Here is a 25,937-nt window from a genome sequence, read left to right as displayed (position 1 = left end):
TTTGGAGCACACTGAAAAACGTTCAAGTAACAGTTTCTTAAAGAAAACAGTTCATTACATACATATTTACAATTTATCACATACATATTTAAACACTGTGTGTGTGTGTGTGTGTGTGTAAATCACAATTTGTTGTTTTTAGGGGTGCTTGATTATGGCAAAAATTGTAATCATGATCATTTTTGTTCAATATTGAGATCATGATTATTCAACATGGTCACTTTTTGACTGTAATTTTTGCCAATTGCTGATGTTGATATATGCACATATTTTTTCCCTCTTAGCTGAGGAGACTATTATACATGCAATCATATATTGTACTAATGATCAAGAAAGACTTTAACCTACATGAGGGAAGAACTTTAATGCTGAGCTACTGAACTCCAGTCTTCCTAAGTTCTTCCTTCATACATTGTCTTTCTTGATCATAGTATAATCTATGCTTGCATGCAAAATAGCCTCCTCAGCCAGCTGGTAAAAATATGTGCATATATCGGCATCGGCAATCGGCCACAATGAGTTGGAAATATCAGCATATCGGATATCGGCAAAAATCCAATGTCGTGCATCCCATGTTAAAAGTGTTTACATTACTAAAAATAGACTTGATGTAAATTAGGAAATTAATTTGTTTTACACACAAACTCATCAAGGGTTGTCAATTTACTAATTGAAATTCAAGTGAATGGGCACAAAACTTGCATGATTTTTATGACACAGTTGTGAGCAAGGCAGCCATGTCTCACCGTGCAGAAAATTCTCATCCTCACACTGTTGAGATTTGATGCTTCGCCATGACAGAGGAAGTTGCTATAACTTTATTGTACATGCTCCAGTCTGCACCAAACTTTACATGTTTGATAAGAGTCCTGGCCTGAACACATCTACATGACAATATTCCATAGTGTTGCAAACTGGCTGAATAGCGTCCCCAGCATCGGGCCTAACAGTGGACAGAGGAAGTGATGTTTATCTCCTTCTTGCATTGTCTGAAAATAGCCCGGGTCTGAAGACATCTGCATGCCCGTGACAGAAGCCCTTGGACTGCACCGCACCCTGACGTGTGCAAGGGTGCGAAGGCCCGTTCAACGCTGCTTGTAGCTTTAATTACTTTAGAAGCTGCTTGTTACCAGGAAATTACAAAATAACTTAAACATGAAACAAAGATGGAATGAATAAAACTATTTGCAGCACAGAATTAGTAACTGTTTTTTTGGCCAAAATGTCTGAAAGTTTGCTTTGCATTCTTGCGCACCATCAGAATCTACATCTAGCATTTATTATAGAAGCAGAGGATACACTTCTTTTAACAAAGTTTTAAGTAGTGTAATGCCATATTTAATTGTCATACCAGCTAAATGAAAGCACAGGCTAATAACTAGTGTCCGAAAAATAGTGGAAATACAATAATGAGCGGGTGTGGCTCAGGAGGTAGAGCGCGTCGTCCAGGCAGGTTGGGACCTTGCATGGTAGCCCCTGTACCCATTCAGTGTATGAATGTGTGTGTGAATGGGTGAATGTGACACGTAGTGTAGAAGTGCTTTGAGTTGTTGGAAGACTAGAAAAGCGCTATACAAGAACAGTCCATTTACCATTTAATATCCCATATGCTGTACTTAATAGACAGAAAACAAGTGTGTCATAGTCATTGTACAATTCCTTTTTGGTTGTTAAAGCACAAGTTATATCTCAGAATACATCATCTGGCCAGTACTGTATCATGTCATATAAAACATTAATTATCAAATTGGGCTTGTATTATGTGAATGACAATGAAGTTCAAAAAATGCCATCAGTGAATATGTTATTGTTCCTTTCTATATTAATGTTAATATAACAAAAACAGATTTGTTATTTAAGCTTCTGTATTGTTAATGCAGTAGCTACTAATTTTTGTTTTAACCCCATAAATATTCAGAGAATGTAGAATTGTTTTCTAGTAATGAGTAGTGTCTGCAGTGTTCCTTTTCAGGCTGCCATGCACTCACTGCTAATTAAGTTTCTTACTATGAACACACATTAATGATTGAAGGCAACTCAGATGAGCATATGAGCATTTTTATCGACTCAGATCTTCTTTCATCTGGTTATGTTGTCTGAACAGTCAGAGAGAAAAAATCAACCTGAAATGTAAAAGTTAGAGGTCTTCGATGGTGCTGGACTCCCGAGTACAGCTGCCTTGTTCCTAATTATTTCACTGTATAACCTTGTGTAACAGCTGACCTGATTGCTGTGCAGGAAAGCATAGGCTTACAAGGCTACTGTAAGATTGTAATGGCACATCAGAAGATTTGAATGCTTAATGAAGTTGTGCTGCTGCTGTGCCACATGTGTAAACTGCACACAGACACTCTCAGTTTGGAGACATGTGTCGATCCTGTTGTTGTGTGGTGGTCACAGCTGTTTAATAAAGTCAAAGTCTACATTAAAGTGGATGTTTCATGTCATGTGTGAGTGCTGGCAAGGCTGTGATACTGAAGGAGACGTAACTCAGCTCTGGTGGGCTCTGGCCCAATTTAACCCCTGTATCCACATCTTCATAAATCAAACTCTAATGTTTGTGTCTCACAATCAGTGCTGACTCCTGTGGCTGCGGCATATAGTATGATAGATCATGTGGGTAGATCAGGACTCTGATAGGTCTGATTGTTACATTCAGGACTGGTGGGTGTTGTGGTTAAACACAGGCTGGCCTTTGGCCTGTGATAGCTCCTGTAGTGGTTGTACTGACTGAAGCTGGGACTCTAGTCTAGTTGTTGCTGATCTTGAATGCTGGACTCTGACAGGATTAGTGGTTGAATCTTGGACTCTGCTGAATCAGATGTTTGCTGAAGTTGGCTGTGGTTCTCTGATGGCTCTTGTGGTTGCTTTGATGGGATCCTGGACTCTGATGGTTCTGGTGGCTGGTAATGTGAATCTATTTGCAACTGTCTCTGTAGCTCCTCAGCACTGTGGGCTAGCATGATGCTCACCTTCCTCTGGTGGGCCAGCGCCTCTTCCTTGTCATTCAGCTACAGCAGGAAACACACCATTAGTAACTTATATTCTCTGGAAACAAAAATCCTAAGTACAATGACTTCTTACATGATGAACTTTAGCTCCACCAACTCCACAAACAAACTTTACTGCAGTGTAGCAATGTTTAGAGTTTATGCTACAAAGTTAAGCATAAATAATATTTTAGATCATGGACAGATGTATGAAGAACAAGTTACTGAAACACATTATGTATTCAGGAAGCTTTGCCATAGGACTCAGTGTTGGTCTAAACATTTTTAGAGAAATCACTTGAAGATGAACATGAATTTGAATAATGCCAAAATAACGCTGTCTCTTAAACTTTCTCCTCCTTATGACAGCTGGCTTTTCTCCCCGTTGTAAAGTGTGGCCATTCAGAACAGAAACACTTCTGACTCTGACTCTCTACTTGAAAGAGGACCTATTCATTTTCATTTCAGCTCTAATTTTTTATTTTATGCTTTGCATGATTTACAATTCAAAAAACTCCTTATTTATCTTATACTGACCCTTTATGCTGCTCCTCAGTATACACTGTCTCTCTTAACAGGCCGTTTTAGCTCATGTCTCTTAAAGGCTCCCCTCCCGATGAACCCACTCTGTTGTTTACATATCTTTACATATCAGAGTTTTGTAACTTTACCACCAATGCAAACCAAACATTTCCTGTTTACTGCTTCAAATTAAAAGCTTTTAAATGACTAAATAACAAGAGACTTTTATTGCGAAGAATTTACAGGAAGTTAAATGTATTACTCACTGAATTAGCAGAGCTTCTTTAGCGGTGCTAAAAACTGGTCGAAACAACAGTTCGAAATAATGCAGAGTGGAATAGTACAAGCAGAAACAGCCACAGTGATGATGATGTTTGACGAAGAGCTGAAGATGACCAGCACACCTCCTACAGGTAAATAACTTATTTTACTTTGCCCTGGCGTGTGATGGAGTCATGGCTCGTCGTGAGTAACCATGGAGCGGAGCAGCGTACTCACGCGCTGTGCATGGAGCAGATGACTATATATAGGGAAATCAGTCACAAGCCGACATCAGCTCTGGCTTAAAGTAGAAAAACACATTGGAAACCGAATGTTCAGTGCAGCCTGAAGCCGGTGCTTTTTGTGCACAGGGATTACCTCTACAATGTTTACCTCATTATTTGACACATCGGCCACTTTTAACATGAACGTCCGACATTGTGACATTGTATATATGTCTGAAAATAAGGAAAAGCATAAGGGGTCCCCTTTAAGATAGTTTAAGGCCTTAACATAGAGAGGGGAGAGTTTTGGATTTATTTTCTAGTTCATGGGGATGGCACAATAACAAGAATGATACGGCAGAGGTTCAACCTCCCTAGTGAAAGACAAGTGTAGCTGAGTCAATATGTTGTTCATGTTATTTTTATTTTGAGGAATATTCTCAAAACCTGTGTGTAATATTCTCTGCCATAAAGTTCAAACTTCTGTGTATTGCCAACCTTACATTGAATGAATGAATGTATCTTCATAGTTCTGGTTGACCTGTTGTAGCAGGGGCGCTTTAATTAATGACACACAAAAGACGTGCAAATTGTGACGCAGCTGCAAATTTCCGGCAAAAGTTGGACAGCTTTTGTGCTGGTAAGATGTTTTGTGATGCTCTCTTTCCCTTGGTTAAGTTGGCACATTTAAAGTAATTTATTCTGGTTTAAACTGTATGTAAATGTAATGTAAATTACTTCTGTTAAATCTGTCAGAGATTTTCTCTCATTTGCATATTTTCTGACTCGCTGCAGGGGACTGAGAGAGAACTGCCACTGTGTGTCTGTGTACTGACTGTGCTCCACACTATTCTTATGGGTGCGTTATGGTGTTAAATTGTTATTTGTAATATTCTTGTGTATGTTTATGGAAGGACCACATTGAATGTGTAGCCTAACAACAATAAATAAGCGTTTTATTTAATGTGTATTTTTATTTTTCTTCTGAAGAGATTATATATTTACATGCAAACTAGAGGGTGAGGCATTAAATTTTGTTTCAGTGGATATTCATTTTACTCAATTATTACTTTTGTTTTTACATTGATTGTAAACTCTGATTTCAAATACATATGTATAACCACTGTAAGGGCATACATTTTTTTTTAGTGTGCACATATTTTATTTATAGCAGTAGTTTGTTTTGTTTAACACACAAAGAGGTTGGACAGCTTTTGTGCTGGGGACTGAAAGAGAGCCTGCCACTGTGTGTCTGTGCACTGACTGTACTCCATGCTACTCTTATAGACAATAAATGTGCAGATCCTGATTCCTGGTGTGACTGGTGTTCTTCACCCTGTGAGCAACCATCCTTCAGCTGCTACACAAGGACCTCATACACTCTGAGTTGTGATGTGCAGATAACCTGCAGATGTTAGAGGAGATACTAACCAAGTCCAGCAGTCTGTAGAGAGTCTCTAAAAGATCATCAGGCATCTTCATCTCCAAACTGGAAGGCAGCAAACCCCTCAACTTCTGACTGACACTGATTAAAGGACTCCTGTTAGCACCTGGATGGAAAGGACAGATAGTTTTAATGGTTCCAATAAATGGAAATTATGAGACTTTCAGAAGGATGAAATATAGCTTCATCAAGAAATAGGGAATACTGACCACCACTGATTATACTGACCTAACACTATAGTGTTCAAAGAAATTACAGTAAATCTTGACAAGGACTCATTCCTGCCCAAGAAGCATCCCTGGCCAAAAAAACAATTCACCTGAATCCCCCTTCCTATGTGTACATTTAAGTAACAACAGCTCTGTGATCCATCTACACTGAGGACTAAAGAAAACTTTTTTAACTATTTGTTACAAAAACAGTATGCTAAAGCATTTTAGGGTTTTGCGTGTGCAATAATGTTCAAAGTTTGTGATTGAATTAATATAAAAAATGAGAGCTTTTTTAATCCTGTCTGGAAAAATTTGATCAGTCAACCTTCTAACAATTGAAAAACCATGGAATATGTACTGTACTGATGGCAGACTTGCTTTCAAGCTTGCAATGATGGGATTTTAGGATGCTGGCCTCAGCCAACAGGAGAAAGTGTTCACTTCGTTTCCTCAGCTGCTGTTCAAAGGCAATGCGAAAAGCATCCGCAACCATCAGTGCTTCCTCTCTCCTCAAGCGCTGAGCATCAAGCTGGAAATACAACCACACATACAACAACACAACAGAACCATCCAAATAATTCAAAATAACTTGTTATGCATTTCTCAGCAGCAGCTGCAGACAGCAGTCAGAGATGAGGAGCAGAGTGAGACCAGTGAAAACACCAGTCAGGGTTTTACAGCTAAAGTGGTAGGAAGAAGAGGATGAACTGGTCTAGGTTTAGTTAGTAGGATTACATTATTCTCTTTATTCAGAAATTCTGATATGCAAATTAGCCAAAGTACTCATAGTATTTTCTCCAAGTCATTAGTTCAGACCTTACAGAGAATTTTAAAGGAGAAAGAAGGCACTAAAAGTAATTGTATTGCTCATGCATTTTTGGCTGTATGGTCCAGTTTGAATTGTAATTATATACTACTAATACTTGTAGTTAGTACTGAGAGAGTGGATAAACACAGATATACCTGTACAATGTAATCAAATGCAACTGAACAGTCACCTTATTAATGTTCAGGTTTTGTTGATACTACATCAGTTGCTTGCGTGTTGCCTCAGCTATATGATTTATGATTTATTTATACTATATGACTGTATTTGAAAAGCTATTTCTGACTTTTTGGCCAAAGTCATAGGCAGATTTCTGTTCCCTGCACAACTTGTCTTTCTCTCTCCTTGTACTTGTCATACTTAGTGTTTTTTATAGCACGTTTAGCATGTTTAGTACAGTTATGTTGTTTCAGATTGCATTCCTGGTGAACAATAACTTAGTGAGACAGTTAGCAGTCACATTAAACTCCACGAAAATAAAAATGTGTTGTCAATTTTTAAGTAGTAAAAACATGCGGGTAGGAAGGTCAGTAGGTCACCAACAGTAACTGTCTCTGTGGAGAACATGAATTTGCTGTTCTGCTGCAGTAAATTGAGTGTGATGCATGAAGCTACTGCTAATACTAACTCAGCACTTACTGCATCAGTACTGACATGGTGATGAAAGAAGACAAAGATGGATTTGGCACGTGAAGAGGTTAGATGTAGTTTACCTCCTGTTGTAGCTGGACGAGCTGCTTCCTGGTGGCAGCAGCCGTCCGACTACATGGACATGCTTCAGTAACACCGAGACACCTGCAGGCCCCCAACACTGCCAGCTGGAAAACACACAGCGAGGATGAAGAGTGCCACTACATCAACACCTGAGTACAAGCTACTCATAAATTAAACATAAGTAAAAGTAAGACATATGAACTGCACTGGGTTGCACCAGCTATGTGAAAGCTGGCCATTTAGCATTGTAGCACATAAGCTCAATCAATATTGAACTATCATATCAATAAATTCGGTCTGTACTGGATTACTGTGTTGCAAAATGGCATGCAATTAACATCTGTGTAAAGCAATAATACATATGTGTTCTGAGTTTGTCACACCACAGAAAAATGTGTAATTAACCACCAAACCAAATTTGAATGATTAAAAAAATCAGTGATATGCTGCCCTCTATTTGTTTGGATAAGGTGTCCAACTCTTACACATTGAAATTTTAATAACACAGCTTCTGCATCTTTTTCAACCAGCCATGATCAAGCCTAACATTAGCTTCAGGCCCTGTCTAATAGAGTTCAAATCTAAATGCAATGGCTTTGTTATTCCAGTTTATATCATGCTTACATGTGGCATATTCCCAAATAAATTGTTGTGTAGTCAAATTACTGAAAAACAAATTACTAGCTAAAAGAATTAGTATTCATACTTGATACGACTATGAATATTTTTGCCTCCCTCTCTGTCTGTTATGTTTAATGGTGCTCTCTCACCTCCAGAACACTTGTGTCTCTCTCTGGGCTGTACTGAGGTTTGGTTCCTTGATAAGTCCTCTGCTGCTTCACATTCAACATGGAAAAAAGCTCCAAGAACTGCTGACTGAGAGCTGCACACACACATAATTCCTGTGATCACAACTACGTTAACTCCATTTGGTGATAAATACTGTGAGATAGGGTTGAAAGCTCTAAAAAAGTTAATAAGAGGACCATCAGTCAAGATTATTTTAAGATGCAAAACATTTGGAGAGGCTGACTGCTGGTGCCAAACTCAAACAGTGAGGGTCAGAAGCTGCATATGTACAGACTAAGCTGTTTAAAAAGAGTTTATTATTCAGCATTTACTAGAATTCTCTGCTCGGAGTTGCTGGATCTCACACTCTCTTTCCTCCAGGTTGTCAGTCAGAGTCTTGTTCTCGCTCAAAATTCTGGTTCCAACGACAACAACAACAATAAAGTTATGAAACAATCCAGTGAAAATACCACAGACATGACTATATGTGGAGTAAATCTGACCTGCTGTATTTCTGCTCCCAGGACTGCTCAGACTTCTTCATCTGTACCTGGTTGAAGCTAAGCTCCCACTGCAAGCTGTTCACCTCCTGGAGGGATGGAAGTGGCAGATCATGATTAGCACATTTCAATTAGTTTCACAGGTTTATAATCCAATCGTCATATAAACAAACCCTAACACACAACTAAGCTTGTTCTTCCAACATGGCATAGTCTGAATTAACCAGACTATGGAGTGATCCTTCACATTCAGAAAACAGTTGAAGAATACTTTTTAATTGAATAAAGTAATCTTGAATCACTGAAGAGTTTAGCAATCGGTCTTGCTTAAATAAATTAACTATAATTCATCAAAGTGAGTCAATTTTGATTGAAACTAATTGATTGTTTCAATCCAGGTGTATTGTATATGGGGCAGCTGTGGCTCAGGAGGTAGAGCGGGTCGTCCACTAATCGGAAGATCTGTGGTTCGATTCCCAGCTCGTCCAGTCCACACGTCGATGTGTCCTTGGGCAAGACACTTAACCCTGAATTGCTCCTGATGGCTGTGCCATCAGTGTGTGGATGTGTATGAATGATTAGATTTCCACTGATGGGCAGGTTAGGACCTTGCATGGTAGCTCCTGTACCATTCAGTGTGTGAATGGGTGAATGTGATTTGTAGTGTAGAAACTTTGAGTGGTCAGAAGACTAGAAAGGCGCTATAGAAGTACAGACCATTTACCATTTATATACCTATCATGTAAGTATATTTCATAAGATTTACTGTTTAATGACAAATTGCCATCAAAATGTTATAATTAACAGGTTGTCTGGTTTAATTGGTAAAATAACAAACTTTTATACAACTTCTAGTTGCATCTGTTTCTTTATATACATGTTATTGTACTATTTTTTACTCTTGTGGAAATTAAATTGTGATAATTACACCAACAAATATATGTTCATGAGTTGTCAGTAATTTAATGCTCTCAACTGAAAATAAGGTAATGTTGATCTTAGCTTATATAAGCTTCATTTTTGCATGTTGGAGCATTAGGATTTGTTGCATTCACCACAGTTTTAGATAAACTATACAGTATAATGCTCTTTTTATTTGTGTGTGCCACACCCAAGCCCAACACCCATATCTGATATCAAGTCATACCACTTCTTTTATTTGTGTGTCTGAATGCTTTTGAGTATGAAATGTATGCACTATATAGCACTCTCAAAAATCACTGCTTTCTGCTAACAATCCCACAATGCAAAGTTTCATACTTTATACGTGTGAAAATTATTCATAAGCATAATTTACTGTTCACTTTAGAGTACTTATTAAGTAGGGAATAGTGAAACAAGGGAGTAAAAAAGGGAGGGATTAAATCACCTGTTAAGAACAGAGAAATCCCGGTTTATGTCAAATCACCAACAATCAAATCAAGCTACGTTTACGTTTAAATATACATAAATTCTTCATTCATCATTCTTGACCCAATTATTTTTGGACCATTCTCATATAATTGATAAATTTTCTGTCTGCAATGCACCTCTCACCAGTTCTCATCCAGTCAGAATGTAAGTGTAAACAGAGAAATGTCTAAACCACCTGTTCCTGTGGCATTACAGTTGTGTGTCCTTTTGTCTTTGATAAATAGAAGAAGAGCAGTTAGTTCCTGACTGTTGAGCAGAAACCTGCTGTACAATGTAAATGTAAACAGACCAAGCCCTTGTTTGAGCAGCCTGCGCTTTATGAGCAACAGACCAAAAAACAAAGTTACCTTCTCCAGAGCTTTGGCTGTCTCCTCACTCTTCTGCAGCAGACTTTTAGTGTGACTTGTGGCTTTGTCAAGGATGGCCTGTATGAATTACAAGATTGGTTTTCAGTAATCAATTCAACAAAGCCAAGGCTCTGCAGGTTTTTATTTCAATTCATCACTAACAGAAACTAGTTACTCACTTCTCTCTGACTGAAGGCAACAAAAACAAAGCTGTTTCAGCATAAGGAATGGTCTTCATGATCAATCTTACTTTATCATTGTTACAGTATAATGTTCACATAAGAAGTCAGACTTACACAAGTGTGATATGGAAACTTGAAGCCTCCAGTGCACATACACAACTTCACAGTGAAGTAGGAGACATCTTATGTCTGCTAGGAAACATTTTGAAATGATAAATATTTACATATTCATAGATTCTGTTTTTTTTTTTTAGTTAAACCCACAACATGTCATTTCTGGCACTAGGGGTCTCTCAATCAAAACAATAACAAAAGACAGAGTTTGATGATGTTGTGAAATGTGGGATAATGGGAGTTGTTGTCTTCATTGTTAAATAACCAGCTTCTCTGGGTTACGATTACCCAGAGTTAGGTCTCCTCCTCTCCAAAACAAACGTACATGGGGATTAAAACCAGTAAAAACACTGAATAAAGCAGTTTCATGTTAAAAATCAGTGTTTTGTCTGACACTGTTTGGCGGATACAGGACATAAGAGGGGGCTGCAAGCCGAGCTGCTGCTAACGTTTGCGCAGCTGGTTTCTCTGACAATTTAAAATTGAGGATAAACATGTTCAGCAGGTTCTAACAGGGAGCCAAATTATTTGCAGAGGTCCCCTCCTCTCTAAAACAAACGTACCCAAGGAGTAAAATTGGTAAAAACACTAAATAAAGCAGTTTCATATAAAAAATCAGTGTTTCTCCGATGCTGTTGGGCGGACAGAGGACGTCTGGAAGAGCTCTGTGTGAGCCAAGCTGCTGCTAACATTTGCTCATCTTGTTTCTCTGATAACTTAAGATCCATTCATCCCATCAAAAGATATGGTTAAAAACGACCAAGATCTAGAAAGTTTATTGTAAAAATGTGGCTTAAAACTGAATAAAAGTCAACTTATGAGTCAATTTATGAATTTATGTTTGTGGGGAATAACCAAAACGCTGACGTATTAACTTGTATGTGTATACTTTTTGGTAGATGGCATTGTGGCAGACATGCCAACACATGCATCTTGTGCATGTTTACTCTTTGGTAGAGGGGGTATGATGCCATTGACAGGTGACCAAATGAGAGGGACCATTACCTTTATTAAAATTGCAGATTTCTCTGGGTTTGAAAATTGTTGGAAACATTTGGGATAATGAAAGTACACAACTCAACATAACATGTAACATAGGTCTAGTTGTTTTTAGACATTTTAATGCAAAATAGTTACATATCATAGCTTTAAGGAGAGGGAGAAGTAATTTTAATAATTTTTAATGATGAATTAATTTTTAATGGTCATTTCAATTTTTTGTTGTGGAAAAACCACATCAGACATAACTTATTATTTTCAAAGCAGAGTATTTTTATATGTCTTAAAACATGTCTGGAGGGGATATTTAATAGGTAAGTCCTATAATTTTGTTAATATCAACAAAATCAATTAAAAGATCCAAACCGACAATGATTTGATCTTCTAACAAGTATTGTGTGTATCAAACCCTGATATATCTTATTCCTCTGTGCCATATAGCTACATTGTTGTCCAAAAACTTTTAAAAACACATCAGTGAGCCACACCGCTGCACACGGTGACATGTTCCTTCATAACCATGAACACACACACCAGTGTTTCCCCTATAATAGCACAGCACATAATAGCACAGCCTCTGTGCAGCGCTGTTCCGAAACTTGAGTTAATCTCTGTGTTGTTGCCTGGGAAACTCTTGGTAGCGTAGCTCCTTTTAAGGAATAGGGCAGTACATAAAATGGGCATAGCAGGTGAGTGAGTGGTTGAGTGAGAGCAGAAAAGTGACAGTGAATGCTAGCAGAGCAGAGGAAAAGGTTAGCAGTAAGTTGTCAGTCTGGCAGTAAATGTACAGCACAGGCTACAGTGTGTCAGTTAAAAAATGCTGCAGCTTGTCAAGACCATGAAAAGTCACGTCTTTTGTTTCCCCAATTGCTGGAAAAGTGAAGGGTGTTAGCCCCGAAGTTAGCAACAGTGGGTTAACCTAACCTGAAGACGCTAAACAGAGAAATAGAGAACAGAGAGTCTCCCGCAACCTCTTGCTCAGACCCCCCAATCTCACACACACCATCCTACTCACTAGAACAAATGTGGATTACTCCGCCACTTATGTAGTCCCCAACAAATGCACTGTTTCCTCCTGTTTGAGTAATGTTTGTTAAAAACTACAATGACCATCTGTTTTAGGAAATTAGTGAGTCTTTTTTAAAAATCAAAACTTTATTTTGTGAGCTATTTTAAACATGTATGAGAGCCACAGACAGTGGGTTGTCGGACTGTATTGAGAGACATATGGACACAGTGTTGGTTTTGGTCCTCTCATGGGATTTGTTGAATATAAGAAAAATATCAAATATCACCAAACTTACCCTTTAAGTCAGGAGACCTTCCATGAAAAGGGGTCAAAGGTCATCAGTTTGTTTTGTTTTTTTAAACTCAGGTCTTTCATTCATGGTTTTGACCATCATTTATATCATGAGCTTCATTATTAGGTATTTCACTGAGCAGTATTTTGGGGATTTTTTACCTTCAACGTTTGACAGTAGAAACAGACAGGAGATACGGGGAGAGATTGATTGAGATGACATGACAAACATGGCAATTTTAAAAGGTAAAAACTTCAGCAAGACTGAAGTTTTGAGTAACTTGGAGGGACACAAGTGACATTGCTTCATTTTAAATTCACAATATGTAATTTCTGCTGCTAGGAGTCTCTCAATGAAAAAATTAACAAAAGACGAAGTTTGTGATCATAGTGTGGGATTGTTAAACAATCAGCTTCTCTGGGTTAGGATTACTTCAGTGTTCATCATTCAGGATGTTTTTACCAGGAGCCAAATTATCTGCAGAGGTCTCCTCCTCTCCAGAACAAACAGATGTGATTAAAGTGATTAAAACGAGTAAAAACACTGAATACAGCAGTTTCAAATTAAAAATAAGTGTTTCTCCAACAATGTTCGGCGGACACAGGATATAAGGAGGGGCTGTTAACTGAGCTGCTGTTAATGTTTGCTTGGCTAATTCGGCACCTATTTTGTAGGTAAATGTGGACTTATTTCAGTAAAAATGTAACTTAAATTGAAGCTGCAAGCAGCGATGGTTGGGCCCTCTCACCTTTGCACACATAGGGGTGTGCCACAGTTGAAGGGCTTTTATTGTGGGCATGCAGATGTGTTCAGGGCCGGGCTCTTATTGGACATTGCAAGAACAAGCTAAATATCACTTCCTGTGTGCACTACATGGCATTAAACAACGTCGACTAATTATACATCATGTTGCTGTATACCAGTGTAGACCATACCTTGTAAATTTCACATGAATATTTGTCACATAAGGCTGCTTTCTTGTTGCCAGTAGGCGGTGCTATACAAGAGGGTCATTAATGCAGGAACATATTTAGTGGAGGTCTATGCATTTTCATGAATATCAGATGTTGCATGAAGAAGTTAAATATCACTTCCTATGTCCACAATGTGGTACTAGAGAAAACCCACTAATTATATATCACGTTGCTGTGCATCATGTGTAGACCACAGCATCTAAATTCCATGTAAATCAGATGATGTTTGTCATACAGGGCTGACTACCTGTTGTCAGTAGGTGGCGCCATGACTATGACTCAATATTGACATTTTGGTGCAGGTATGACAATGTACATTCAAGTTGCAACAACTTCCTGCTTCATGGAGAAATATCAAAGTTCACTGCATCGCCAGGCTTGTGAGTTTTCGAGCAGCCCTAGCCCCTCAAACACAGCTTCCTGTTTTATGGCAAATAAAGCGTCGCCATGGCAACAGCTTCTGATGAACAGTCAAAAGCTTCACCATTTAGCATCATCAACGTCTTACAACTTAGCTGACCAAATTTTAGGTGGATCTGTTTAACCTGCTAGGAGTAGTTAGTGAAACTCTGGGGCCTATAACTTCCTGTTGCCAGTAGGTGGCACTGTGATTATGATTCAATATTGGCCTGTACATGTCGTCAGACCGGGACTCTTATCAAGCATGTGGAATTTGGGGACTCTTATCAAGCATGTGGAATTTGGGGAAGATCTGACGATGTGGAGTCGAGTTACAGTTTGTATTTTCATGTTGAAACATCGAAATTCGCCGCGTTGCCAAGGTAACAGTGTTCCATGAAAACTCACAAGAATCACAATATAGCATCAACAAGGTCTTAAGGCTTTTCTGACAAAATTTGTGGTTGATCTGGTCAACCTCCAAGTCAGAGCTGGTAAAAGTACAGAAACTGTAACTTCCCGTTGTCAGTAGGTAGTGCTATGACTATGACCCAATATTCACATGTAGATGTATTCAGGCCAAGACTCCTATCAAGCATGAGAAATTTGGGGCAGATTGGACAACTTATATTCAAGTTACAAAAACTTCCTGTTTCATGGCAAAACATTGAAACTGAGTTTCAGTGTTTCAGAAGTGGTATGACTTGATATCAGATATGGGTGTTAAGCTTGGGTGTGGCAAAATGACTCGAATTTTTTCGCCAGAAAGGAAGTCAGCCATTTTGGATTTTGTGCATAAATTTTTATTTTACAAACACATATTTTAGGATGTGCAAAAACTAATGAAAATTTGCCAGTATTTTTGTAGTAGTAAGTATTTCAATTTCATATCACAAATGGGCTTGGGCATGACACATTTGCTCTATAGCACCCCCTAATTACATCCATCAGAACTGGCGTGACTTGACAAATGATATGGGTCTTGGGCTGAGACGTGGCAACATGGGTCGAAAGTGCCTCCAACAATATTTCAAACTCAAGGGCCCCACCTTTAAATTTGACATAGATTAACAAAATTGGGTAGGCACATGTATCATGTCCAGAAGCACAAAAAAGCCTCTTGGAATAATTCCCTAAGTCCAACAGGCAGTCAGCCACTTTGAACTAACTTTGCAATTTTTGTCATTCGCAAGTGTTGTATTTTAAGAAACTCCTCCTAGAGATTTGACCCGACCGACCTCAAATTTCATGTCATCTTGAAACATGTGTGATGAAAAGTTATCAAAATCCTGACGCCCTTGACACAGCATTCTGGTAAATTTGCATGTTTCGCCATGAAACAGGAAGTTGTTGTAACTCCACTTTACATTGTCCAATCTGCTCCAGATTTCTCATACTTGATAAGAGTCCCGGCCTGAACACATCTACATGTCAATATTGACTGATACTCATAGCACCACCTACAGAAAACAGGAAGTCAACCTTATATGACAAACATCATCTGATTCCAGAGTTGAACCAAAGCACGCCCGACCTGCCTCCAAGTGGGTAGCCATGATGTCTCGCCAACAACAAAACTTATTTTACTGTTTCCTGATCACTTTCAGCCACATCAGAGCCGTATTAAGTTACTGCAGATGAAAACATTTCCTGATGCTGCTGCTGCATGTTAAAAGCTTTTAAATAACAAAATACCGGGGGACTCTTTTTGTGAAGAATTTATGGGAAATGAAATTTGTCTATCCAACGTTTTACAACTTCGACTTTGACCATTAGTTACAGCCATGATGTATATGACCCGCTGCTTTTTGACTCAAGATGAGTATGTCATCAGTTAAATAGCACATCTTCAAAAGGGTAGCCCTGTTGTAATGGAGATGGAAATCTCTGTGCTGGGTTAACACGCCAAATCAAACCCAGTCAAGCCAACCCAGCACATGTATGGAAAAGGCCTAATAATATACATTTAGTGCGTGTTTTCTAGCACCACGTAGTGGACAAAGGGAATGATAGTTATCTCCTACATGCAATGTCCAATGTTCAGGAAAATGTATAGCCGTGTCTGTTGCCCTCTAGTAAATGCTGCATCATGTTGCTCCACAATAACAGCACTTTGACTTTGGCACATCCCGACATGCATGAAGGTGTGAGGGCCCAATCATCGCTGCTTGCAGCTTCAATGTTACATTGTTGTTATTTTCAATGAAGGTTGGTGTCAACATTACTCTCCTCTTTGAAAAGCGCCAGCAAGGGGCTGGAACCGCAGCCGCAGGAGTACATATGTAGTGATGGCAAAGGCACTGGAGTAGCGTCTGCAACACTGTCTGAGACAGTGAGGGTGAGACTGGACAGAGAGGCAGAGAGAGCTGCTACACAGGCACGGTTCCCGCAGCAGTAGCACAGGAGCAATGAGACACAGATATATCCTCTCGGGGGATTAGAGCTTTAACACTGACTTTGACCATAGACAGATGCTTCAGCTGGGTTTGAAATAACTCCTTGAGTGCTACCATTGACCTAAAAAGGCTCCATTCACCAGTAACAGGTAATACTATGACACCGGCGTCTATCAGCCCGGCTCCGCTGGCCGGGAGAGAGCGTAAACAAACGGAGGGAGAGGGGTGCGCTAACAGCTTACCTAAGGCTAACTCCTCATTGCCTATCTCTACCTGACATTTGCTCAGCTTGTTTTTCTGATAAATTAGCTTGTTTTTCTGATAACTGAAGATCCAGATATCTGATGACTAAAATCCTTTATTCAAACTGAATAAAAGTCAATTCATGACTCTTGCGGACAACCGCAACACCAACGTATTATCATGCATGCGTATATTCTTTGGTAGACACCATTGTGGCAAACAGCCACAACGCCAACACATGCATCCTGTGCACATATACTCTTTGGTAGAGGGGGTATGACGCCGTTGACAGGTGACCAAATGAAACAGATCATTACCTTCATTAAAATTACTGATTTCTCTGGGTTTGAAAATCGTTGGAAACATTTGGGATGATGTAAGTACACAACTCAACATAATATATAACATAGGTCTGGTCATTTTAAGACATTTTAATGCAGAATAGTAACATATTACAGCTTTAAGAGGTCTTAAGAGAAAAAAAGTTGAGAAGGAATCACCATCTGAACACTTGGCAACAAGTTTGCACTGAGCAGTATTCTTGATGGATACTTATTGCATCTGCTTTCCTGGCCCTTTTGTGATTCCAACTGCACCACAGAACAGTGAGGCGTAAAATGCAGTAGTTTCAGTGTGTGTGTGTGTTGCTCTACCTTCCCCTGTAAGATCTTCAGAGCTTCATATTTGCCTTCTAGGTAACGATGTGCCACCTCCAGCTCACAGCATAATACATCGATCACCTGTCAGCAAAGCAGAACATAAACTTCAGTATGTTTGCCAGGAGCCAAGAAGACAAAGTTTTGTCAACATTTTTTCTTTCCTACCTCACTTGCTTCCTGTAGTCTGTCTTTCAGCTCGTCTTTGGACATGTTGACCAGGGAGCCTGCTGAGTCACAAAAGGTGAACTTGTGCATTAGAGGTCATGGTAAGTGTGTGTGTTGTTGTAGTTTTGTGTTTGGAAGAACCAGTTGGAGCTTTATACATTCAGAGCAAGGACACAAAGTGACATCTTCAATATGGAATCAAATAATGGTCATACATATTTTGAGCTTGTGAAATGGTTTGTGAATGTGTAATAAAGTTTTGCAGCTGTAGAAATATTTTGCGCATGTATGAAAAAGTTTTGTGCCTTTCCTTTTAGCTCTCCTTTAAGCTCTGGTTTTGTTTCCATCAAAATTTGGGAAAAATATCTGACTCTGCTAAATGCTCCACTATGTTCACCAGCTAACTGTGTGTGTTCACTGTCTGGTGCTAAGCAGGTAGTGTACAGTGGGTTTATCAGAAAACTGCTGCTGCTGATGGAAACCAGGCTGACCAGAGTGCTGGGAATGAACCAAAAAGTAAATGTGCTGTAAAACCAAAACTATGAGCTAAAAGTGACTAACAAGCTCTGTGCTACTGCATGTGTGATACTTCTCAGTGATTTTGCATTATGGAGACTGACTATTAATAATGACAAAACACAGATTATACATTTTAGAAAGCAACGTGAATGGCAAAGCAACCATATATTTAAATTTGGATCAAAGGCTCTAAAGTACACTAGTTCTTATACATATCTTGGTTTGGTTTTTAATGGAAATATGTGCTTTACAGAGGGAATTAAAGTACTGGCAGAATCGGCAGGAAGAGCACTAGGGTCTGTAATGAATAAATTGAAATTGTGTCCTGAACTTAGTTTTTCAACTTTCACTAAACTTTATGACTCAATGGTCGGCTCAATTTTTTTATGCTGCAGGTGTGTGGGGTTTTAAAGATGCCCCCGACAGTAATGCCATCCAGAATCGAGCCATGAGGTGTTTTCTTTGGGTGCATAAATTGTCAGCTAAGTGAGCTGTTGAAGGTGACATGGGATGGGAGTCATGTCTTCAAAGCAGAGAGCTGAAATGGTTGTGGAACCGCCTTATTCAGTTGCCAGAGGAAAGACTTACCAAAAAGATCTTTTACTGGGATTGAGCACACAATTATCCTTGGTCCAGAGAGGTTGCTGCAATATTTTCACTTTCTGATTTGAATTTTATTTTCTGGAATAACTTGCAGTGTAATATAAATACAGTTAAACAAAAATTATTAAAGATTTATAAGGAACAATGGAAGGAAGACATTTGTAAGAAGCCAAAGCTTAGAAAATACAGTCAAATCAAAAACGATTATTACACAGAGCCATATATAAAGCTAAACTTACAGAGAAGGCAAAGGTCCTTGTGTGCTCAGTTAAGAACTGGTACTTTACCACTGGCGATTGAGGTAGGCAGATATAAAGGTATTCCCGAAGAGGAACGTTTATGTATTTTTTGTGATCTCGGTGTTGTTGTGGATGAATTTCATTTTGTATTTCATTGCCCTTTGACTTAAGTAATTGTTTATTTGAAAAACGAGAAGAATTGAAAAACGCTGATTTGTTTTGGTTATGTGTTAAGTTGGCTTTTTAATATGGAAATTTTTATTTTAGCGAGATCTATAGGAGATGCTTGGCAGCTAAGACAGAGAATATTGTATCCATCATAACGGGACATTTCTTCCATGTAAATTAAATGTTCTGAAATGCTTTATTTCTGAATCTGTGGAACTGTACATTGTGATATGTCATGTGGCCATCTTGGTTATTTTTGTCTAGTGTCTGTCTTGTAAGCCCATATGGGCTGGGCACCAGAAAGGTGCAGGACACTTAAATAAACAATTCAATCAATCAATCAATCAATCAATCAATGAGCAGTCCCTTTCACATTCTACACAGTCAGTTGAACCAACATGCAGCGTGAGGATTGGAGTTAGAAGACTTATAATTACATTCATTAAAAAATTTAGTATCTTATCAGAAAAACCTCCTTATAGAGTCCTATGGAACATATTTCTTAAAATGTCTTTGGAATTACATAAAATTCATTAAAAAGCTTTTAGATGATCAATGAATTAAAAGATCAACAGTATAGAAACGGCAGTGCTCCTAACAACCTGTTTCTCCTCACTACCCATACTTTCATATTCACCAATTTATCAAAATTTAATGCTTTTTTCCTAATGGAACCAAAGAACAATTATTTACTGGTTGAAGACAGAATACATGATTTCCCTTGATTTCCTTTTTTGTATTTATGTGAAATGATGTCTGCTATTTTAGTGGAAGGTATAGTCACAGGATTTGATGGTATCTTGCCTCATCATTGTTTAGCTCCGTTATTAAAGGGTCAGTTCACAGACATTCTTACTGGTGCATTGCAGCTTCCAGTTGGTTCTTTGCTGCCTCTCTGCAATCTTCAGTCTGGGGATCCAAGCAGCCTCCTCTCCCTGGCTGCTGCGCCTAAGCAGCTCTGCTCCGGGCAGCAAGGTTCCTGTCACCCCGGTGGAGCTTTGGCTCTTCTTCCTGGTGGAGCTGGGTGCTGCTCTGACTCCCATCCCGTCACCCAGGTCTCCATCCACCATGTCATCATCCAGGCTGCTAGCCTCCATGACCTCCTGCTTCTGCACCAGGCCAAACCCTGCATTACATTTATCACAGTATGGATCTGCTAAACATGCCAACCATATATGAATTAATTCAAAGTTGTCAGTTTAACCGAAACACATGTACCTCTAGTGTTATTGTATGTTGTGAGACAATATAAATGTATCAACTGTCAGTGATTTAGAACATAAAGATACCATCTATATCCACGTACCTATCCCATAAATATCTCTGGCTTTATAAGGTTGTTGTGGGCAGGACTGCTGTATGGTTAAACTGGATTTGTGTATGATTTTTGCATCAATATGATGAAATACGTTGATTTGTCAGGTATTTAATTATCTGGATTAACCAATTCCTGTCTTGATTTTATCTATAAACAGTGTCTTTATGGCCTGGGACACTGTGGGGATCAGATCATTACTCAATACCTACAACAACTAAATTATCCCTGTGGTCCAGGTTACTGCTACCAATTTGGCTGTCATTTCTTCACACTCTGTTAGTCAGAGCATGTGAATTTACATGTGAAATGTTCTTCTGCAAACTGTTGTTTCGAAATGCTGACAGTGTTCATAGATTACTTATCATGACATTGTACAACTGAGTTTTCTGCCCCATTACTGAGTTTGCATCCTAAAACAGTAATCATTTATAACATATTACAGCTACATTATACACAGTTTTATTACTGTATTTCCAATTGGCCATTGCTTTAGATTTAAAACCTTTAAAAACATTGTTCATAGGCCAGACTAACAGAAAAGCAGTCTATTTCAATCCCTCATCACAGAATACATATTATACTCTACATTATGAGGACTGAAAAGACGGAGTTTTCCTTCTCAGTTTGCTTTATTTGATGTTTTACACATGTAAGGAGTTTTATGTGATGTAAAGCATAACAATGGAACATAGTTCATTGCATTGAATATTAATTTGATACGATAGCCTATTGAAACTTCTTAGTCATGGTGTTGATTTCAACCACAACATCCGATGTTCCAGTACTCACTGTCCATGCCCAGACATCAGCACTGCTGTCTGATACACTTGTAGAAAGACTTCAAACTCAACTCTTCAATATATATGTCAGATATAGCACGTGGGTTATAACATACGGCGGATTTACCTTTGAGGTTAACTGTTTTATTTTAAAGAATTACTTCGTCTTACCTGCAACTTTGAAGCGATAACCTTTATGATATGATAACCTTTCCTTCGATCAGTACAGCCTCCACCGACACGCAGAAACAGAAAGAACGGAAGTTTAGTAATCTGTTAAGTGTTACCTACTAAGTTAGAGCTAGGAATTCACCACATTTATCATTACAAACTCGGCTAGGTGCCTCCAAGCTGCACGCGATATACACACTAAGTTACTTCCGCCCATAAAGTTAAAAAGAAATCCACCTTGAGACGAGCACAAACAAAGCGTCACGCCCCAAAACTCATCTACTCCCAAATAACTCAGAAAGAATTTTTATATTACTTCATTTTCCTTATAAAAGAGGATTGGCAAATTAAAAACCTTCCCTTGCTCGTTGTTAACAAATACATTTACAAAAAACACACAAAAAAACATTTCTTAAACTTTTTAAAAATATAATCCTTATTGGTGATTGTGTGTATGCATTGATGTTACAAAAACAACCAAGTAAAAATGAAAAGTGTTTAAGGAAGAATCATTTCTTGGATTTAAGTTGAAAGCAGTTTAGTGAGTTGTGGCTGCAAGCAGTCACCAGAGGGAATATGACAAACTGTTGGGTAAATATTGGATGAAGGGGTGTGTGAGGGGAGTGTGCAAGATAATGTTGAAGTTAAGAGCCCCATGATGAGGTTTACACACATATTTTTTATTCACATTCTTATTTAGATTTACACAATACATCCTTCAATAAGCATTAAATGTAATATTTATTATTTTCCATCCACAGGAAACAGTAAAAAAAGGATCTCAGTTAAAGACTGAGCAATCTGGCTTAATGAACCCTGCCTTTCTCTACAGCTGCTCAGCAAAACAAAAATACTTTAAGTAGGAAAAACAAATGCTGACCGTACATTTAAAACAATATTTCAACTGGCAGAACTGAATTGTGAGGGTCACTTTGGGAAATTATTACAATTAATCCCCATTTTTCACAGGACAAGTTCACATTCTTTCAGTCTGCCTTAAAACTATAATCACACACCCATAAGTAAGTTTAAAGAGTTGTTGGTGACTGTAAATGTTTCTCCTGTCTGTACTGGCCCTCAACAGATCCAATCCTAATACAATTTCAATGGAAGTGTTGGAGGACAAAATCCACAGAGTATAAGAATAATATGATATGATACAAGGCTTCAGCAGTTTGAATTAGTCAAATCAAGAGGATGTCTTCCAAAGTTACAGTCCTCTTAGTGTAAAAGTCCCTCTTTTTGTTACTATTATTACACTCAGCAAGGACACACTGTGGAAACACAAAGAGGGATTTCATACTAAAAAAAATAATTTTGGAAGACACCTACATGATTGGTCCAACTCAGACTGAAGTCTCATACCAGCTTCAGCTGAACTGTAGAATGTATTTTGTCCCTCATCATTTAAATTGGAATCATATTAGGAGGGGGCCTCTTCACAACCAATATGGACAGGGGGAATGATTACAGTGACCAAAAACTCAACAAAAAGATGAGTATTGTTTTAAGATAGACTTGAGGAACTGTAAACCTATCCTTTAATAGTATTATGATCCTGTGTAAACCTACACAGGCTACAGAGACACATTCAATTCAGTTTCGACAAGAAAACAAGTTTGTTTGAAAAATGATCATATCCTGTGCAGATGTCACCTCAATGAGGCAACAATACTGGGGACATCAGAGCTTCAGTCATCATTACACTACAGAGGATCAGGGCCATGTGGAAACATTATTTGCATTCTAAGATCAATCTTACAATTAAGAAAAAGTCAAAAGACTTCAAGATTAAAGAGAGAAAAGTGACAGTGAACCAAGTTTAGTCTCAGAATTGTGTTATTAATCTCAGAACTCATAACAGACTTGTTTTTCCTCAGATTGCTAAAATCAATCTCAGATCTGAATGCATTAGTTAACCCCAGTCCTCCTCCATACAGGCCCATCACTCAATAAAAAAAAATCAAGACAACAAAACTTGACAATGAAAAGGTGAAACAGTCTCACAGTATGACAGTGTGGATGTAAGTCATGACTGTGTGTGTTAGTCACTGTTGTATTCCACTATCATCAGGTCCTCCTCCTCCAGAAGGATTTGGCTTGTAGTGGGTTGGGGCTGACTGGCTGGCAGACCCTTCTCACCTCCTCCCTGACCCTCCTCTTTCTCATCCTCCTCCATGCTGTCTAACTCGAGCTGGCCGTGCTCTTTGTCTGTCAGAGCCTCCAGTTTTAACCTGCACACACACACATCAAGACAAAGAGAGATTGGCTGGCAGATATACTGTAAATTATCAGGACACCTAATACGTAATTCTAGACCACATCATACTAAGTACTTAAGGGATAAAGCTGGTGTTTTTCTAGATTTTTTTTTTCATTGTCAACAAATCTTATAAAAAGAGCAAAACCAACAATGTGTTAAGTCTGTCTTGCAATACTTTCTAACTTCTCTATCCTCTTAAATCTTAAAAAGAAACAACTCACAAATGTGTAGTTTCATTCTCAAAAAAATCTCCTACTTGATAAGAAGCTGTGCTGACATAAATATGAAATTGGTTAAGATTAACATTTGTTTCTTGCAGTGTACTTTTCTTTCATTTATTTATTTTATTTTTATTGGGTGAGTCCTCTATGTGGATGTACGGGATGCAATGATTTATAATTTTTATGTATGTTTGCCGAACTGTGAATAGTTCCCTTTTTTTAAAAAAGGAAAAAAGTTTTGTGTATTTCTTGTCAGTTTTGGTTTTAATTCTCTGATAAGGCTGAGCTATGTAAATGTACAGAATTATAAATTATAAATAAACTCTTTGTTAAAAAAAAAAAAAAACCCTCCTAAAACAGCAAGTCAAACATCACTCAATCAGGAGGAAAGAGTGCATTTGTTAAGGACTATTTTCAGCAGCAGAATAATCCACATTTGGTGTTCTAGTGAGTATTTTTGGTAGCAGGGCAGTGTGTGTGGGATTGAGTCAAAATAAACTACAATGTGTGTGTTCATGGTAATGAAGGTACATGTCACCCAGTACAACAGTGTGTCTCACTGACGTGTTTTAATAGTTTCTTGACAACAATTGAGCTCTATGACACAGAGGAGCACAATATATCAATAACTTGTTAGTAGATCAGTAGCCCACGGCTGGTTTGGGTCTTTTCATAGGATTTGTCAACAAAAAGGAAATACAGAATATCACAAGACTTATACTTAAAGGTAATATATTTCAAACCACAGGTAACCATAGTAACAATACTGATGCTTTACAGCACACCACATAATCAGTTTAGTCACTGGTGAAACAAACCTAACAATGAAAGGCTGGATAAAGGTTTCATAAAGACTATTTCTTCTGTAGAATGTAGTTCTAATGAAAACTGTTGAAATTGAGAGCTGTAGATTATACAATGAGGACACTGATTCAGTAATAATACATACACGTTCAAGTTTTTTTAAGATTAGTTTTCAACATTTTACCCTTTACTGATGTTAGAGACATATAGAAAACATCAGGAGAGAGAGGGGATTGCTGGAACATTGGTATCATGTTATGTGTCCTACCCAATAGGCTACCAGGACATGCTGCAGAATTTTTGGCTCGACTGCAACAGTGGGGCCAGCCCTAGAAACGTGAATATCTGCCTGACTCACTGATTTAGTGATGAAGTTACATCATTGGTCGGCTGAAGGCGGCAAAAGCCAAGTATCCCAGAGTGCATTTCGCATCAACTGGCAGCGATGGTGGAGATTAAGCCGTTGTAATTTTAACTGTAGGACTGTTAATATGTCACTTTATTAAGTTTTAATATTTTCTCAGGCAAGATAGTAACCATTGAGATTTCCAATATGTGGTCAGTTTATCGAAATAACACTTATTTGGAAGTTTGTTTCAATGTTTTCAGAGATGTGAGGAGCTGCTGGCAGGGTGAGACCAGCAGGTCATCTCAGCTGCTAACAGCCCGACTCCTGTATGGCGAGTGGATAGTGCCATAATTACCTACCAAAGGAGACTATTGTGTCACATTTGTGTGAGAAAAGAGAATCTGTGCGCCATTGCCAGTGTTGAGGGCATGTGTCCATATAGCATTTTCTTCGGTCAAAAACCGCTGGCATTAGCTAGGTAACTAAATTAATACCACGTTAAGAGGGTTGACTACAAAGCTAACAAATAGCTTTTAACATGTAGAGTGATAAAAGCCCAACACTCATCTGCCATCTTGCTTGTGTGATGTCATTTGCAACCAGAGTCTGCGCAGTAGAGTCAGGTGGCAGGATGACAACCAGCGAGACACGTCCCCTCAAACTTCTCGCTGCCTGACGGAGGTTTGAGAGCAGCTGTCACAACCCCTTTTTATATTGTCAAATAACTAAATAAAAAAAAAAAACTTTATTTGACGTGTTCTTTGAATTTTTACTATGTCCCATCCACTAACATGGAGGGGACCTATGACCTATACTGCAGCCAGCCACC

General features: G+C 38.5%; 2 protein-coding genes across 10 annotated transcripts in view; both read right to left on the bottom strand.

Annotated features, from left to right (window-relative positions):
- Positions 1-1,578: 1,578 nt before the first annotated feature.
- On the bottom strand, positions 1,579-21,704 carry ccdc125 (coiled-coil domain containing 125). 2 transcript variants are annotated; one of them, XM_044363861.1, is made up of 12 exons: positions 21,472-21,704; positions 20,060-20,329; positions 17,675-17,733; positions 17,504-17,590; positions 10,243-10,320; positions 8,486-8,571; positions 8,315-8,397; positions 7,964-8,076; positions 7,193-7,297; positions 6,032-6,182; positions 5,429-5,547; positions 1,579-3,011 (listed from the first exon to the last, which is right to left on the bottom strand). In XM_044363861.1, the coding sequence occupies exons 2-12, from the start codon at positions 20,298-20,300 to the stop codon at positions 2,745-2,747; spliced, it is 1,389 nt and encodes a 462-aa protein (XP_044219796.1). In that variant the 5' UTR covers positions 20,301-20,329; positions 21,472-21,704; the 3' UTR covers positions 1,579-2,744. The 2 variants fall into 2 exon arrangements, with proteins under 2 accessions (XP_044219796.1, XP_044219788.1); XM_044363853.1 differs by having other exon boundaries at positions 17,675-17,736; positions 21,472-21,703.
- Positions 21,705-22,130: 426 nt separating this feature from the next.
- Positions 22,131-25,937, bottom strand: part of rad17 (RAD17 checkpoint clamp loader component) — a 45,325-nt gene continuing 41,518 nt past the window's right edge. For 5 of the 8 annotated variants that reach the window (XM_044363785.1, XM_044363811.1, XM_044363779.1 and 2 more), the window contains one exon: positions 22,131-23,705. In XM_044363785.1, coding sequence (XP_044219720.1) covers positions 23,516-23,705 — 190 coding nt within the window. In that variant the 3' untranslated portion in view covers positions 22,131-23,515. Of the gene's footprint in view, positions 23,706-24,590; positions 25,781-25,937 lie in introns of those variants that run through there. The other 3 variants (XM_044363836.1, XM_044363797.1, XM_044363818.1) reach the window with 3 other exon arrangements.

The sequence above is a fragment of the Thunnus albacares genome, chromosome 2 (genome assembly GCF_914725855.1).
Source record: "Thunnus albacares chromosome 2, fThuAlb1.1, whole genome shotgun sequence".
NCBI lineage: Eukaryota > Metazoa > Chordata > Actinopteri > Scombriformes > Scombridae > Thunnus > Thunnus albacares.
Note: the sequence above shows the minus strand (reverse complement) of the source record. Positions and strands in the feature narration are given on the sequence as shown.

Bases quoted from the DNA above. Each gene is read 5' to 3' on its own strand.
- ccdc125 (XM_044363853.1), bottom strand. From the start codon at position 20,300: ATGGAGGCTAGCAGCCTGGATGATGACATGGTGGATGGAGACCTGGGT. The intron at 7,298-7,963 runs GTGAGAGAGCAC...TGTGTTTTCCAG, and splicing joins GAGACACAAGTGTTCTGGAG to CTGGCAGTGTTGGGGGCCTG. The intron at 5,548-6,031 runs GCAAGTCTGCCA...CTTTCCATCCAG, and splicing joins CCATCATTGCAAGCTTGAAA to GTGCTAACAGGAGTCCTTTA.